We start from the raw sequence: 14,987 nt of genomic DNA, 5'->3' as shown, positions 1-14,987 counted from the left end.
AAAGCTTTCCAAAAACATCAGTAATTAATTCTGACAGTTAGTTAGTTTGAAGTACTAAGGCTTTCAGCTTAGAATGATTTTGATTAATTAAAGTAATCAAAATTATGTCCAGTTTTGGTTAAATTCTGTGGTCTCTGTTTAATAGGCAATGGGTAAATGAGGAGAAAAGTTTGAAAATGGTTTTTCTCTATCAGTTTAACAGAACAAGCATTAGACAGAATCCTAAAGTAATGTAAAGATACAAAGATGCAGCTAATCTTCATCCTATTCCATCGAGATCCTTTAATTCTAGAATAGCTATTTGACAACAAGAAAGATTCTCAGTGCACCATGAATTCCCTCTCATTTCCAAGCAGAGAGGTCAACTGCTGTCCTTCCTCTCAGCCAGGATGCTGAAAGAATCAAGGCCTTTCAGCAGGGATACCTCCCCTAGGCATTTATCAGAAAAAGTTACTCTTTTTGGTCCTTTCTTTCCTACTGTACTCAGTTCCAAAGGCTAAGAGGAAAGTTAAAGGTCCAGCTCTAAAAGAAGAATCTGTTGTCAAGCTATTAGAATAGAGTGCGATTTCTAACATATGTAGTGGAACTCGTGATTCTATACTGACTTCCTAACCAGCATATAGATCAGATCTTACCATTTCTTAAACTCTTATAATTCAGTGCATAGATGTAAGATGAATAAAAGGGCACATCTGTGCTGTACTGTGAGCCAGTTATTTGCAGTCAGATGGCCACAAGTCTCTTAGAGATAAGTGGATGTACAAGAACCTCCTAACTGTTCTACAGTGAACTGAACATAGAATGAGAACATTACATATGAGCTATTTTCTGATAATATCTTCCTACATGAATGTTATCCTGGTTTAACCACTTGCAATAGATTTTACACGCTGAGCTCCATAGGATTTTTAAAGTTTCCAATCTGTGTTGAAAAGCCATTTGCTCTTTGAAATGAACATTCTTATCTATTTCTTCGATTTGTCAAGAATATGAAATTTCACATTCATTAGCAGTTGGTGTATTATTTCTTTCAGTGTCAGGTTTTCATACATAAATATAATGCTGGAATGAATGCACATTTAGACTTGGCTATGTTGCTAACTAGACTTTAAAAAAAAATGCTGACTCTCAGCTAGAACACCTATCAGAGGATTTCGAAGTGCTTCACAAAGACAACCAATATAACTACCTCCATTTTACATATGGAAAGCCTAAAGTACAAAAAAGCAATGTGACTTCTTCAAGGTGATGTAAAATATAAAACCGAACAGTGGCAGAACTGTATTTTATGAATCCTAGTCTAGTGATTTTAGAAAGAAACAGGTAACACATAACCTGTTGCTTGTCTTGTGGCAGGAACCCAAGTCAATTCAAACTTTAAGACAGACTTAGTTAAACCTTCCCCTACTAGTTAACTCCCCAAAGGAAACTTAAGAATTTTTAGAAGCCGTATGCTAGATTTGATTAGAATATAAACTAGCACACTTAACTTTCATTAAGAGACAAGTTCATAATGTCTAGGCAAGACAGAACAGAAACAAAAAACGTATATAACTCTCCCCTCATCACTGTGCAGGTAGGCTGATGACTAAGTTTCAGACAATTCAGAGGCTTCATTTATGTCAGAGCAAACTGTACTGTCCTCTCTGAATTCTAGAAGTATTTAACTCCATCACCGCTGATCCTGACCCTACCCTCTCCTGCAGTCCCCGAGTACTGCTGCTCTCCAGATTCTGCTGCTGTGGCTTTGTTTTATTTTTGTCAGCTACACTTCATGGTTTTGGGAACCTTCCATATAGTAAGGAGGTACAGTTCTTCTTAAGGAAAAGAACAGTCTCCTCCATCTTCTCTAGGTGTTTATCTGACTGCACTTAATCCGTTCCTAAAGAAATACAATATGAAAACAGGTAATACTGTCTGTCACAGGCTACAGCTCTGCTGAGCTGTTTGAAAGATGGCCACTAAACATGCTAATCAACACAGCCTTTGTATCCTTAGCAACCCTTCCCTTGGAGATGGCCATGTTTTTGCAGAAATGCAGTGTGTGCAGACCTGAGGAGAGCTAATTCAGAAAACAGGGATAAGCACCTTGGATGAGCAGTAGATCCAAAGAATTAACCGAGTGAAGAACAGAGTCACATCTGAAGACTCCACTGTCATTTTAACTACAGAGTGGTAAAAGATAGAAGCTATTCAACACATTCCTATTCTAAATCTTAAAATACTTCCTCTAGTTCATCTATAACAAATGTGGACTGAAAATGAACTTACAAAAATCAAGATGTATGAAAAGGTGAGTAAATGGAAATCAAATTACATAGACAAATTAATGGAGAAATCCTCACAGCAAAGGTGGGGGTTCACCATCAAAAATAAAAGGGATGCAGAAGTAGTTATGGACCTACATCCTTTCCAGTAAAAGTAGTGGAAGAATGATCTTTTTCCACTGAACTGTGTTGCCACAAGGCATGGCAGATGAAAAGCTCGAGAAGATGAGAGTCATTTATGAGGTGGTTAGAGTAAAACAGACATTTAAGCCAAAGTCAGAAACCCAATTTAATGCTTGAAACTAATTTGTTTACAGCCCCTCTTCTTTCTTTAAAAAAAATGAAGTTAATAAAAGACATTTTAATTTATATTGTATATGTAGTACTGTACATCAAACAATTCAGTGAATTAACTGTTATGTGTGTTCCTCAAATTATTTTACATAGGTGAGTTCAGCTCCTTGTTTAAAAGCAACTACAGCTTTCAGAGCAAAATTCTCTAAACATAACTTACGACAGTCTCTTTCGTCTTCTTCATCACCACAGTCATCCTGTCCATTGCATCGCAGATTTATTGGAATACACTTCTGATTCTTTGTGCACTTGAACTGACCTGACAGACACACATGTGTGTCTTAAGTTAAAAGAATAAAAGTATTAATGAGTTTCTTGCCAGAATTTAAACCATTTAAATATCAGTTTAGCATGTTTCTGAAGCCTCTACTAAATGTAGTCACCTACCACAGTTGAGTTCATCAGAATTGTCCCCACAATCATTTTCTCCATCACATATAAAGGCGGGAAGAGCACAAAGTCCAGTTCCACACTGAAAACGTCCTGGTTGACATCTGAATTCAGCTATTGAAAGAAAGAAAACTGCTATCAATACTCTAAGATGAATGGTAAAATGTCAATAGTGTTGTTCCTCCTCTGTGGACTAATTAAAGGACTTCTTATGTTACTGTATTTGACTATATAGCATCAACCTGAGGAGATAATAGTTACTAAAATGTAAATGTATTACAACAAAATTAAATTCAAGCTCTGAGATTCTAAATTTGCATATCTCCTCTATTTTATGAATGATATAGAGTATAACCCTCTATGGGTTGGTGCTATGGACACAACAGAGAGTTGCTATTAAGGATAAAAATGCTTCAGTTCAAATCAGTATTTAAGAAACCCTCTATCCCCCTTTAAATATATTTCCCATGAAAGGTCTACCACTGTTCATTCTCACAGGCACTGACATTTGACTGAAGAAGCAATTGTACACTTCTAGAGTAATACTCTATATAAACACATTGTAGCTTGAGATGTACTCTTATGTGTAGCTTAAGATGTACTCTCATGTATAACGATTATATATGTGAAGACTAGTTTCAAAGGCTTCTGCAGTGGAAAAAGAAAAATAATTGTAAAATTGTAAAAAAATAGATGATTTCAATACACAAAATTCAAATGAATTGTTACTTAACTGGAGGACTTGTGGAATACACAGTTGAGTTACAAGGACTTTTGTGGGTATAAGCTTGAGAGAAGAACACTGTACTAGTCTTTTGATTTATGTAGATTATATGATAATGTTGGAACAGTTAGTGACTAGGAGTGAGAAACAGCATCATCGACAGTGATGACTGTTTAGGATCCCGGTACACTAGAAGAGTATTTTACTAACATCTAAGTAAACTTTCAGTCAGCTACCACCACTGCAGTCATCCTGTGGGATGCTGAAAACATCATCGTAATTGACTTCAAATTGTCTAAAACTCAATGGCATCATACTACAGTAACCTATGATATGAACTATAGAAGGCTACCAAGACATTTGCTGAATCTGCACCACATTGAGGAGACTGTGTCAAAGTTACACAGGATGCATGGAAACAGTTCTTTGCATAAAATTATTTATAGTGGATTGGTGAGATTTAACTCTCAAATTGATAAAATTTATAAAACTATAAAACTTAGTATTTACATAAAATCATATGCTGAAATGACATTTTTGACTGTAAATTACATGGAATCTTAGTAGGAATCATATGGAGAATGTTATTATTATTCAGGAAATTGTAACAAATAATATGTAGCTGAGCTTGCATAACTGCAATAAAACAAAAGCAAATGTGATTAGAATATCACATTTCTATTATGTATAAAAATAAACCAAATAAATTTGCCAGATTTTGTCTTATTTGTATACAATAATAGACAGCCTCTAAACATAACTCTAAGATGAAAATCTCAGGCTAAAATTTAAATGGGATAAAGTAAAGGTTTAAAACATGAACAGCATGTTCTTGTGATTTTCCAAAGATCTTAAGAGATCCTTAGCATGCAGTGATAAGTTAATGAAAATCTTCTACGGGCTGATAGACAAGCGCCTGTACCCTTTGTAAATCTGACAAAGATCAAGGAAAACAAACACTGCTGCAAACAAAAGCTTTCAAAAAAAACCCCTTCCTAACATGTTTAAAGTATTATATTAGATATGAACTGAAAAAAGCTAGGTTCCAAATTTGGAATACACTTACGGCATTCCTCAGGCTCATCAGAGCCATCTCCACAGTCATCAACAGTGTCACATTTCCACCAAAATGGAATACATTTGTCAGTTTTGCAGCGGAACTGTGAAAGAAGAGGGAAGAAAAGCTTTGATATACATTTTTTTTTACACGATTAGTATAATTAATGAGTAAGTCATTGTTCCATCAATCACCACTGGTTGTTGATTTTATAAAACCTTTTTTTAAAAACATTATTCTTTTTTTGGATATGTGCTGCAATGAGGCTTCAGCTGATACAACTCATCGTAGTTTCCGTGATATCACTACACTGATTTATAGTTCCACTGATATAAGCACAACTACCACATTTTACTGTATTCTGTGATTTGATCCTTCAAGATCACACTCAGAACAATCGCTTCTGATTTTAAATAGTCTTTGCAAGCTGTTGAAACAGATTTTTATCCTTTTCCCAGATAAACTGAAACACACGCAGTTAAGCAGAAGCGGCTTAAGAACTCAGGAACATGCAGCATTGTGCTTGTATACAATATTGCTTATATAGTTTGAATTAAACCAGAAAATCTCAGTCCAGGCCTTCCAAGCTTTCCAAAGAATAAAATGTTTGTTAAAAAAAAAGAAAAAACTCTAAGAGCTCAGCAATGCCTTTATTCTGAGTTAAAGCAAGATTGTACCTTAATTCTAACTGTAAAAGGAATACAAACAAAATGAAAGGTAGAAGGGGTTTGATAGAGTCCTCTAGGGCTAAACCTAAAATCAGAAGTTCATTTTGTGGTTAATGTTAGGGAGAAAAATCTGGACAGACTATCAGCACTTCTAAAAAGTGTTGTGTTTCCTACCTGGTGGCTGCATGAGGACATAAAGGAAAGAAACCAATCAGCTCGGAAGGGCAAGACATTTTATTTTCTGTGAATAAGCACAACTTTTTAATTTCTCCATGTTTTTAAAACCATTGATTATTCAGTAAAGTTTTGTTTAAAAGGTATATTAAACTTAGTGCATTACATCAGTTTTAGCTTTTCTCCAAGAAAATTCAGGATTTCACTGGGATTTATGTATTAAGACCTGTAGCTGTATCAGAATTACATTCAGCTACATCATTCCTGCATTGCATTGAGGAACACGCTGTAAGATAGGCTGAGCCTGAAAGGCAGTTATTCTAAACTCAAGCATATTACAAAAACAAACTTCTACATTTTAGCCACCAGTGCATGATGTGGCAACCGCCATCAACCTCTACTATATGAACACAGAAGCTCCAGATTTTGCTTGTATCTAAGCCAGTATTTTAAGTGAGAAGTTATTGGAATATCCATACTCTGGGAGATTATTTAGGAATAGGTTTAAGACCGTTAATCTGTTTCACAAAGGCAGGTATCTCAGTGTAGCTCAGCAGAAGGCCTCCTAATGTAGGAGACAAACAAGCTCACTCAACTTTCATTCTTAGTATTTCCTATTTGCTAGCTTAGGCTTCCTGCTGCTTAATCATTTTAAGATGCCAGTCACTTTCTGTTCGCTGTAAGGGAGTTCAGGCTGTTAAACTGACACTGTACATTTCATTCCAGGATCTATGTACTAACTCGCAGGTGCTTCTTATGCTCTGCATGAAAATGCCTCCACCCCCTTTTCCATTTGGGACCCAGTCACTTTGTGAAAGTGTCAGAACCCTGCGGGTGCCTCGGGAATGTCCCTGGATGGCCTGCCTTTCTAGCGTTCGTGAGTCTGATGCATTTTGTACACAAAGAACAACTTCCTAATTCAGACTAGCTATCAAAGACAGCTGAGAGTCTGTAAAGTCTGAGAGACCAGCATATCAGCCATCTAACAACTTTTCTTCACAAATGGTTACCAATGGATGTGATTACATCACTGTAGCAACCATAATATTACAGCATCATCTGAAGAAACAGAAGACCTTAAAAATCTTCTGCAAGTAGTAGAGTATATTTTTGGCACTGATCTCTCCATCTGATTGTCATTGGATTGTAAAATTACCAAACAGTAAACAGTTTTCAAAATCAGAAGATGAGGAGACCTAATAGAAGAAGAGACCTAATAACTACTGTTTCAACTTTTAACAGTCTCTCTGCAAACAGCTTCTTTTATATAACCTTGCTCTCCCTCCTATGGCATCCAGAAGTGGTAAAATATTGCTCCTGAAGGAGCCAGGATGTGATGCTATCTTTCAATTCAGACTACCAATGAAGAGTAGAGCCATTCAATCAATCAGCTGTTAGCATCTTAATATTAGTTCACCATGGAGTAAGTTTACGTTTCAATTTGAGGAGAAGAAAAAACAGCTGTGCCATAGTTATTTACTAGACAAATTTGAGAAGCTGGAAATGGGGCGGGGGGGGGGGGGAAGACTATGTAAGAAATTTCTCATTCTGTTTTACACATTCTTTCCTCCTTCATCACTTAATGTGAAGTGATAAGCAGTGAATCTCAACGGAAAAGATGTGATGAAAAAATTAAAACCACATAAAACATTACCTCAAGGGGAACAGAGGAAGACAGTGGGAAGGTTTCTGAAATAACAATATTAATTGTATGAAATTATACATCATTTTAAAACATCAAAGATAAATTAAGATGACCACTGTTTCTTTAAAATGAAGAGTAAAGCCTGTTCCTTAATGAATACAGAAAAAATGCATCATGATGCAGGATGTCATTAGGGGTCATTAGTATACATTGAGTGAAGCTGGACAACTAGAAAAATTACAGATTATAAAAGCCAAATGTACTATTACAAACATCCTAAGCTAATTGTCTGAGTACAACACTCCAAAGACTTTTATCAAAGCAGTTCTCTGATAAGAAAGAAATCTCTGTGTTCTAGTTAATCTACCTTATATCTTCAGGAAAAACACCAAATGCTAATTTCAAGTAATGGGGAAGCCACTTCACATTAAGAATTCAATGTTTTAATTGACCTAATTGTTAAATAATTGCACCTTTTACCATTCCCCTTTCAGCTACTGGATTCTGTTATGCAACCCTATCAACTCTGTCTAGTAACTGGACTGAGTTCCTTTTCCTGTGTTTATGTATAGCTGATCACGCATGAAAACCCAAAAATCATTTTTATACATTATGCTTTGTATTCTTATGTCTCATATTTTATATGAATGTATTTTCAAAGTAATTTTTATGAGTTTAGTAGCTTCATTTGTTCTTATGACTGACAGAAACATCCATATTTGAATGGGAACAAATTCTGCATTCTCTGGAAAAAAAGGCATTTTGCAAGTCTACTTTCAATTAACAGTCTTCAAGATGAAACATTTGAAACCTTAGATGCACCCAAGGGTTATCTAGTCTTCAGCTCCTTTGACAGATACTTCCACATTTCAGGAGCACTACAATTTGTTATTTAAAGGCAGGAGAAAACACAGTATAATGTAACTAGTCCCCCCCCAACTTACCTGACTGGCAGTGCAGTTTGATAGGCAGGTCTTGTTATCTGCAGCAAGGTAAAAGTTAGTGGGACAGGCACAAGTATGCATCTTCTCAGGGGCGAGAAGGCATAGATGACTGCAACCGCCATTGTTCAGTGCACACAGATGTTTAGACACTATGAACAGAATAAAAAAAAGAATATCAGAACTGTCAGCTAATCACTGATTTATAGAAAAAATATAAAAAAGCAACGTCTTCCTATTAGGACATCTTCCTATTAGGACTTCTAGTAATCAAAGCCTATTATTTCAATATACTTCAGTGTATCTCTGTTATAGAGGAAGAAAAATACATTACACAAATAATTTTTACAATGAAATATCTCAAACCAAAACCCCTTAAGAGGCAACCTTTGCCTTTAAATTATTCATCTTTTTTGTATGCAAAAATTAATTATTACTACGGATGTAGATTCATACACTGAAAGAATGAAGGGGAAAAAAAGAACCTTTTTTTGATAATGGGACAACAAATTAGCTAATCTAAGTGAGTTTTTTAGAATTCAAACACGTGGACATCAGAAGATCAGACACAATCATAACATCTGAATTCTCTGACATTCAGGCCAACCAATACTTAAGTAACAGTATTCTTGTGTAATATTAACACTCTCCTACCTCTGCAACAATGTTAAATATGTTTGCAATACATTGTTTCTATCTTGACAACTGGTAACTTGTACCATATTGTAATTTAACAAATCTGTACTTGAGGTCAGTATCCACAAAGGCCTTTGGGTTAACTTTTAAGAGTCCAAATTTCTATCTCATCACCGAACAAGATGCCTTACATTTATTTAATACCAGATATATTTACAACATTAATCACAGGTTTATGTTTACAGTCGCTAATCCGAAATCTCCAAAATTTAAAATGAAAAAGAAATAAAAATATACCACTAGACACAACAAACAATCTTCCATTAAGTCAGAAACTAGCTACTAAGTGAAATATATCCATGTGCAGTATGGAAAGCACAGACAGAATAATTACCATCAGGTTGCCTGTAAGAATGATAGACCTGGATGTCTGTTATGGTATGCCATGAGTTAATCAGTGATAGTCTGTCTGATCCTGAGGTTTTGTGGGCACGGCTGAGCGATTTGGTTTTCCCATCTGTCCAGTAGATGTAGTCTTCAAACAATGTTAGTGCAATCACCCCTGGGATGTCTTGATTAGGGACTGTAAGAAGAGATTCTAAGATTAATGTTCACTCTTGGAAGACTGCCAGTTAAAATATTCCATACTGCATGGGTTGACAGATACAACTACTATATAACACCTTGAGAATAATTGTCATGACAATGTGTCAAGCCTAGAGGGTTCTTTATTACCAGTTACGATAAAGATGGATTGGGTACATGAGCTCTGCTTGCTGAGCGTTAGTTGGCCTGACCAGCATTAAGGAAATGAAAGAATTTTGGTTAACAAAATCACCTCCAGATTCTAAGTAATGACGTGCTAAGTTTTAAAGAAGTATGTAAGATATATATATATATATATATATATATATATAAAACTTAATTTAGTCTTTATGGAAGGCCAGTATTCATTTGCTGTCTTTGGGATACAGAAGTTATTAGAATACATCCAAAATGCAATGTATGCATCTTTAGATGTTATATATTTAACACTGTTTAGGTCAATTATTAGCATTTCATTTTGGCAAAACATATTGACAAAATAGAAATGAAAAAAGTAGTTTTATATTAAAATAAACACAACAGTAAGAGGGCTTGTTGTGTATTCCCAGCATAAGCAACCATACAATCAAAAAAATGATTACACAAAGTAACAATATTACCCCATTGTTTCACTATCACAAAATGCCTCATCAGCACTGTTAAAAAGTACAGGAAATAAAGGAAAAGGGGGTAAAAAGCTTTGGAATGTTCCTCAGCCTCCTGTATACTCTTTAACCTTTGGCTATTTGCTCTTGGTAAACATAAAATTAATTCTACTGTTTTTATGCACACAACTGTAACCATAAATGTCACAGGAGAAAATCCAACCATATTGGTCAATTTATATGTCATAATCTCTTTTTATCACTGAACCAACCTAATTCCTGATAGAGCTGAGCAGGCAAACCAGAGAAGCGGAGTCTGCCATTTTTAACCAGTATACCCTTGACACTTTCCTCCTTTTTTCTTTGATAGAAACAGCTTCATCTTTCTACCTGGATAGGACTTCAATGGGGCTGGCAAATCTCTAAGTTACCAGTTCAAACGTTTCATAGTTCACTGACAAGTGATGGCTGATACTGAGTGTAAGGATGACAACTTACAGCAAGTTCCCTTTGTACACAATGCTATTGCCCGCACTGAATTCCACACAGGGTATCTTGCCTCCTGATCATGGGAAACACTATCCCCTTGCTTCTTAGACCTGAAACGATTTCGCCTTCTTGTATGTTTACACATGCCATAACCATCACATAGTCTTTTGAAGAGGTTCAGAACATTTCCGAGAAATTAGTCAAAGTGCTATCACATGTAAAAGCCTGAACTTTTGGCACCTATTACATATGCAATTTTGGCCTGGTTCCCTACCTAATATAGCACACCTCAAGAAAAGCTCTTGCAATTTCCATCATTTGAAGAATCACATTGTGAAAAGCGAGTCTTTAAACAAGAGGTAACTCACTCTCCCTGCTGATTATTGCTATCCTGCTCCTCTTTCTTCAAGGAAAGATTACTTGAAGTACCATTATTTTCACTTTTGCCAAGGTAACAACTCAAGCACAGGAAATTAAGACCACAGAAAATACAAGTACAGCTAAGTCCATTATACTGATTCGTCTCCCTTCTGGCTGACATTCTCTTACTACAGGATATATCAGAATAAATTGCATGAACAGCCTCCCAGATTCTTTGGCCCAGAATAGCCAAAGGCTAGAGCAGGGTTTGTCTCCCCACTGCAAGATGTGTGTGCATGAGTGTGTGTGTGTGTGTGTGTGTGTGTGTCACCAATTATATGAACTACAGTATGTTAATTTTATCCACACACTGCTGTGAACCGAACTAATTCCCTTGGTGGAGAAAATAATCTATAGACTAGAAAATAGTACATAACTTCGATTTAGGTTAGTATGGTGTGTGGGGGAATCAACGCTGACAGCAGTGACATGAACATGTAACCCTGCACCTATTCACAACTGAGACTAAGGAGTCAAATGCCCTTCATTACCATTTTTTGGTTTTCTGCAGAACACTGGTGATTATCCTTGAATATTCTGAGAGATTCCTTAAGCATTGCATACATCTTTGAGGAGATCAAGCAACTTTGTATTGTTCAGGAAAAGGCAGGTATCTCTAATATTAATTAGAAAGAAGTGAATGATCTGTAATATAGTTTAACATTATTAATTGAGAATATTAATTTTCATATCCTATGCTTACTGCCAGATTACAGTAATTAAATAGGGAAGCACAGACCTTAAACATACTTGTCTTTTAGAAAAAAAGGAAATTACAATTCTGAATAAACTCTGAGTTCATCATTATCTGTGTGCACAAATACCGTGTAAAAGAAATACCTTTTTGTTTGAATCACTAACACCCATACTGCCGTCTTTATGTACAGAAACCTAGGCACATTAAACAAGACTTTTTATTTTAGGTAGATTGTAAATATTCTTGGATCCTCTGAGTCATGTTATTGGGCCACAGTACAAAATCTAAAAGACTACCATGAATTTTAGGAACATTTGGAAAACAACAAAACTTCCACTGATCTTAAAGGACACTTTCTAGTGAGAAATACAAACCAGACTGACAGAAGAAGATGGAAAAAACAGCAGAAAGAGAAACTGCTACTCTTGGAATGAAACCCTGAAGCTAGCTATAAAGCTATTTATTTTTCTTTTGCTTGAGTTCTGGAAAGATATCTATTCATATAAATTATGACCCTTGTTGCTGCTTTTGACATCAATTTAAGATGTCAAAGATATCACTCTAATATTTCTAAATAAAATAAATGTTCTTTTTTCTCTGTTTGTATTCTCTTATTCTGATCACAGCTGAGATTCAAATCTGAATAAATAGGCATATAAAAGCCATAATGAAGGGGATTTATTGGGGACAATTATCTTGAAATGGTCTTCTGTAACATTCCTCACCGATGAAAAACATGTCCAGCAGTCATCCTTTTCTGGCAATCCAATAATTACAAGTAGAGAGTAAATCCTGAGTACAGATATATGAGTAAATGCTTGTTTTTCTTTCTATTTAAATCTGTGGGTTGCCACAGAGACACAAAATCCATTCAGAAATCAAAGTATACAATTTATCATAGCTTTAATGGATTATGCATACATCAGAATCCAGTTGAAACTTTATATTCATGAATTTAAAAGATTCAGTAAAATACCATATACTGTCTCAATTCTCTTATCATACCTTATTAATAGGTAAGCTAAGTTAAATGGGAGGGGTAAAATGATAAATAGTACAATCAAGACAGCATTTCAGAAAACAGTTGATTGAATCAAGTATACTTTTCTTTGATTTTTTTAAAGCCAATTCTGTAAGGGGCAGGTTTAGAAGCTGAAATCTTCTGATTGTCTAAAAACAACAACAAAAAAAAAAACATAATGTAAAAAATGCTATACTCTCTTTTTTATGTTCTTTCAAAGAAGTATGACAGAGTACATGGACAATTGAATCTCCTTCTAAAAATTCAGCTTTCCATTATCAAAGCACACTGGTCAAAAGTAGAAACTGTCAATGATTTAAATGCTCTCAGAGTAGGCTTGTAGTTTGTTCTGCCACTGTCTATTTCTGACCTCTAGATAAATAAAGAGCTTCATTCTCCAGAATAATTTATCATGAGATTAGAATGGATGCTGCATCTAATGAACAGTGAAGTGAAACAAAGTCTCTTGAGAGTGGTTCAGTTCAAACGGATATTTGACAGGTAGGGCAAGAAACTGAAGCTCCATTAGAAGAAAGGAGCTTCTTTTCATCAATGCTGCTAAATGAGTCCTTATTCCTATCAGCCCTTTTTAACATGTGAGTTTTCTCTTGGAGTCTTCACTATGAAGGAGAGGAAGCTGCTTAGTGTAGAAACAAGGTCTTTCCTACATTACAATGAAAGAGCTAAGAAGTAACTCTGAACCTGAAATGCTGCAGATAGACTTTTCCATTATTGATAAATCCACTCCTGAGCTCAGCTACATCTGTTTATGCTGTTAGCATTTACAGCATTTTCCCCTGGTTTGACTGTAACTTCCTTGGTGAGAAAATGAGAGGAACAAACTGTGTAGAAAATGTTCTTCTAAGTGGAGGTTATTCTCTAAATCTTTCCTCACTAATGAGTTTCAAAGAACAAATTCTACTTACTACTCCATAGTCATAAGCAGGGAAACACTATCTAAACCAGGACTACATTACAGGCTGACCAGAGGACACGTTCAGGCTGCCAGGACAATTCACTTAGCCCTCAGCAAGTTCCTGCCAAGTATCTTCCCGGGTAGCTTTGTGGCATCTCCCTCCACAAGTAACCCAATTCCTTCATGGGGCAAGGCTGCTTTCACGTGGAGACGGACACATTCCCTGTTAGGTGATAGTGGAAGGACAGCAGGACTTCTGCAAAGCAGGTTCTTAAATACAGCTCCCTTCCTGTCCCTTCTGCCCACCTACCCCCACACGACCCTCGAGAAAGAGGATAACATTGGTGGCTGGTATGTAACCAAAAATGAAGTATCTTTGTCCAGAATACAAGAAGCAAGACAGTAACATGACATACCATGCATGCCAACAGAAAATCAGTTGGCCCAGTGTATGCCCATCAAACCGTACAAGTGCAAGGGGCTGTGGCGTGCTGCCTGGACTGCTGCCATAAGATGAAGTTCTAGCCAATACTGATCCAAAATATGAGGAAATGGTACCATGAATCACTCATTTCTTCTGAATTTTTTTGGCCTTGGAGCAACTTTACAATTTTAATGGGATTCTGCCGTAAAGTCAACTTGTCATTAAACAGAGTTCAACACAAACTTGATCAAAATTCTTTCTGGATTTTACATGATTTATGGCTGTAAAACCTATAAATATTCCAACAATGAAACTTAGAGAAAATTATTAAAAAATCCATACAAGAATCAGTGAATAGACTCTACGTTAAATAAAACAGTTTGAATAAATATATACATAAAGTAAAAAAATATATAAAATATATACAATATCAATAGATTCAAATATTTTTGTAAGAAAATTTCTTCTAAGATGATCATAAAAAATAATGTACTTTTTTTTCCAGTTGATATATCAGTAAAGAATGAGGAAAGTTACAGGTATAAGTCATTTAATGGCAGCTAATTCTGATTTATTTTACTAGTCGAGGAGTTGTTCCACAGTAGCTGAATTGTATTTTGCCTCTTTCCATTAACTTTTAGTATATTGTAAAGAACAGAGCATCAAAACTGTTGTCATGTAATAGATTATAAAATCTAAAGTTCACATGGAATGTGAATGACAAAACAAAGGAACACAAAATCATAATGTAATTTTACATCTTATTTTTTTGATGAACAGTAAAATAGTCTCCTCCTCTTATTCTTTCCCTTTGAGAACATCACTGTTTCAAGCTTTCAAGGATCACAGGTACTAACAGCTATTGATTTATCATAAATATGTTTAGTAGAGGATATATCCAGTTTCTTCTCTCCGTCGTTCCTTTAACTTCAAGAGAACCTATCTGCACTACTCATCTACCTCCTCAGAAGTGA

General features: G+C 35.5%; 1 protein-coding gene across 1 annotated transcript in view; it reads right to left on the bottom strand.

Moving 5' to 3' along the window:
* The window catches only part of LRP1B (LDL receptor related protein 1B), a 750,266-nt gene that overhangs the window by 90,167 nt on the left and 645,112 nt on the right, over nucleotides 1-14,987 (bottom strand). Inside the window, exons 61-65 of the mRNA XM_064515494.1 lie at nucleotides 9,251-9,439; nucleotides 8,224-8,372; nucleotides 4,802-4,895; nucleotides 3,009-3,125; nucleotides 2,782-2,901 (exon numbers count right to left, since the gene is read on the bottom strand). Coding sequence (XP_064371564.1) covers nucleotides 2,782-2,901; nucleotides 3,009-3,125; nucleotides 4,802-4,895; nucleotides 8,224-8,372; nucleotides 9,251-9,439 — 669 coding nt within the window. The remainder of the gene's footprint in view (nucleotides 1-2,781; nucleotides 2,902-3,008; nucleotides 3,126-4,801; nucleotides 4,896-8,223; nucleotides 8,373-9,250; nucleotides 9,440-14,987) is intronic.

This window comes from Dromaius novaehollandiae, chromosome 7 (assembly GCF_036370855.1).
Source record: "Dromaius novaehollandiae isolate bDroNov1 chromosome 7, bDroNov1.hap1, whole genome shotgun sequence".
Classification (NCBI taxonomy): Eukaryota; Metazoa; Chordata; class Aves; order Casuariiformes; family Dromaiidae; genus Dromaius; species Dromaius novaehollandiae.
The sequence above is the reverse complement of the archived record's forward strand: the minus strand, read 5'-3'. Positions and strand labels throughout refer to the sequence as shown.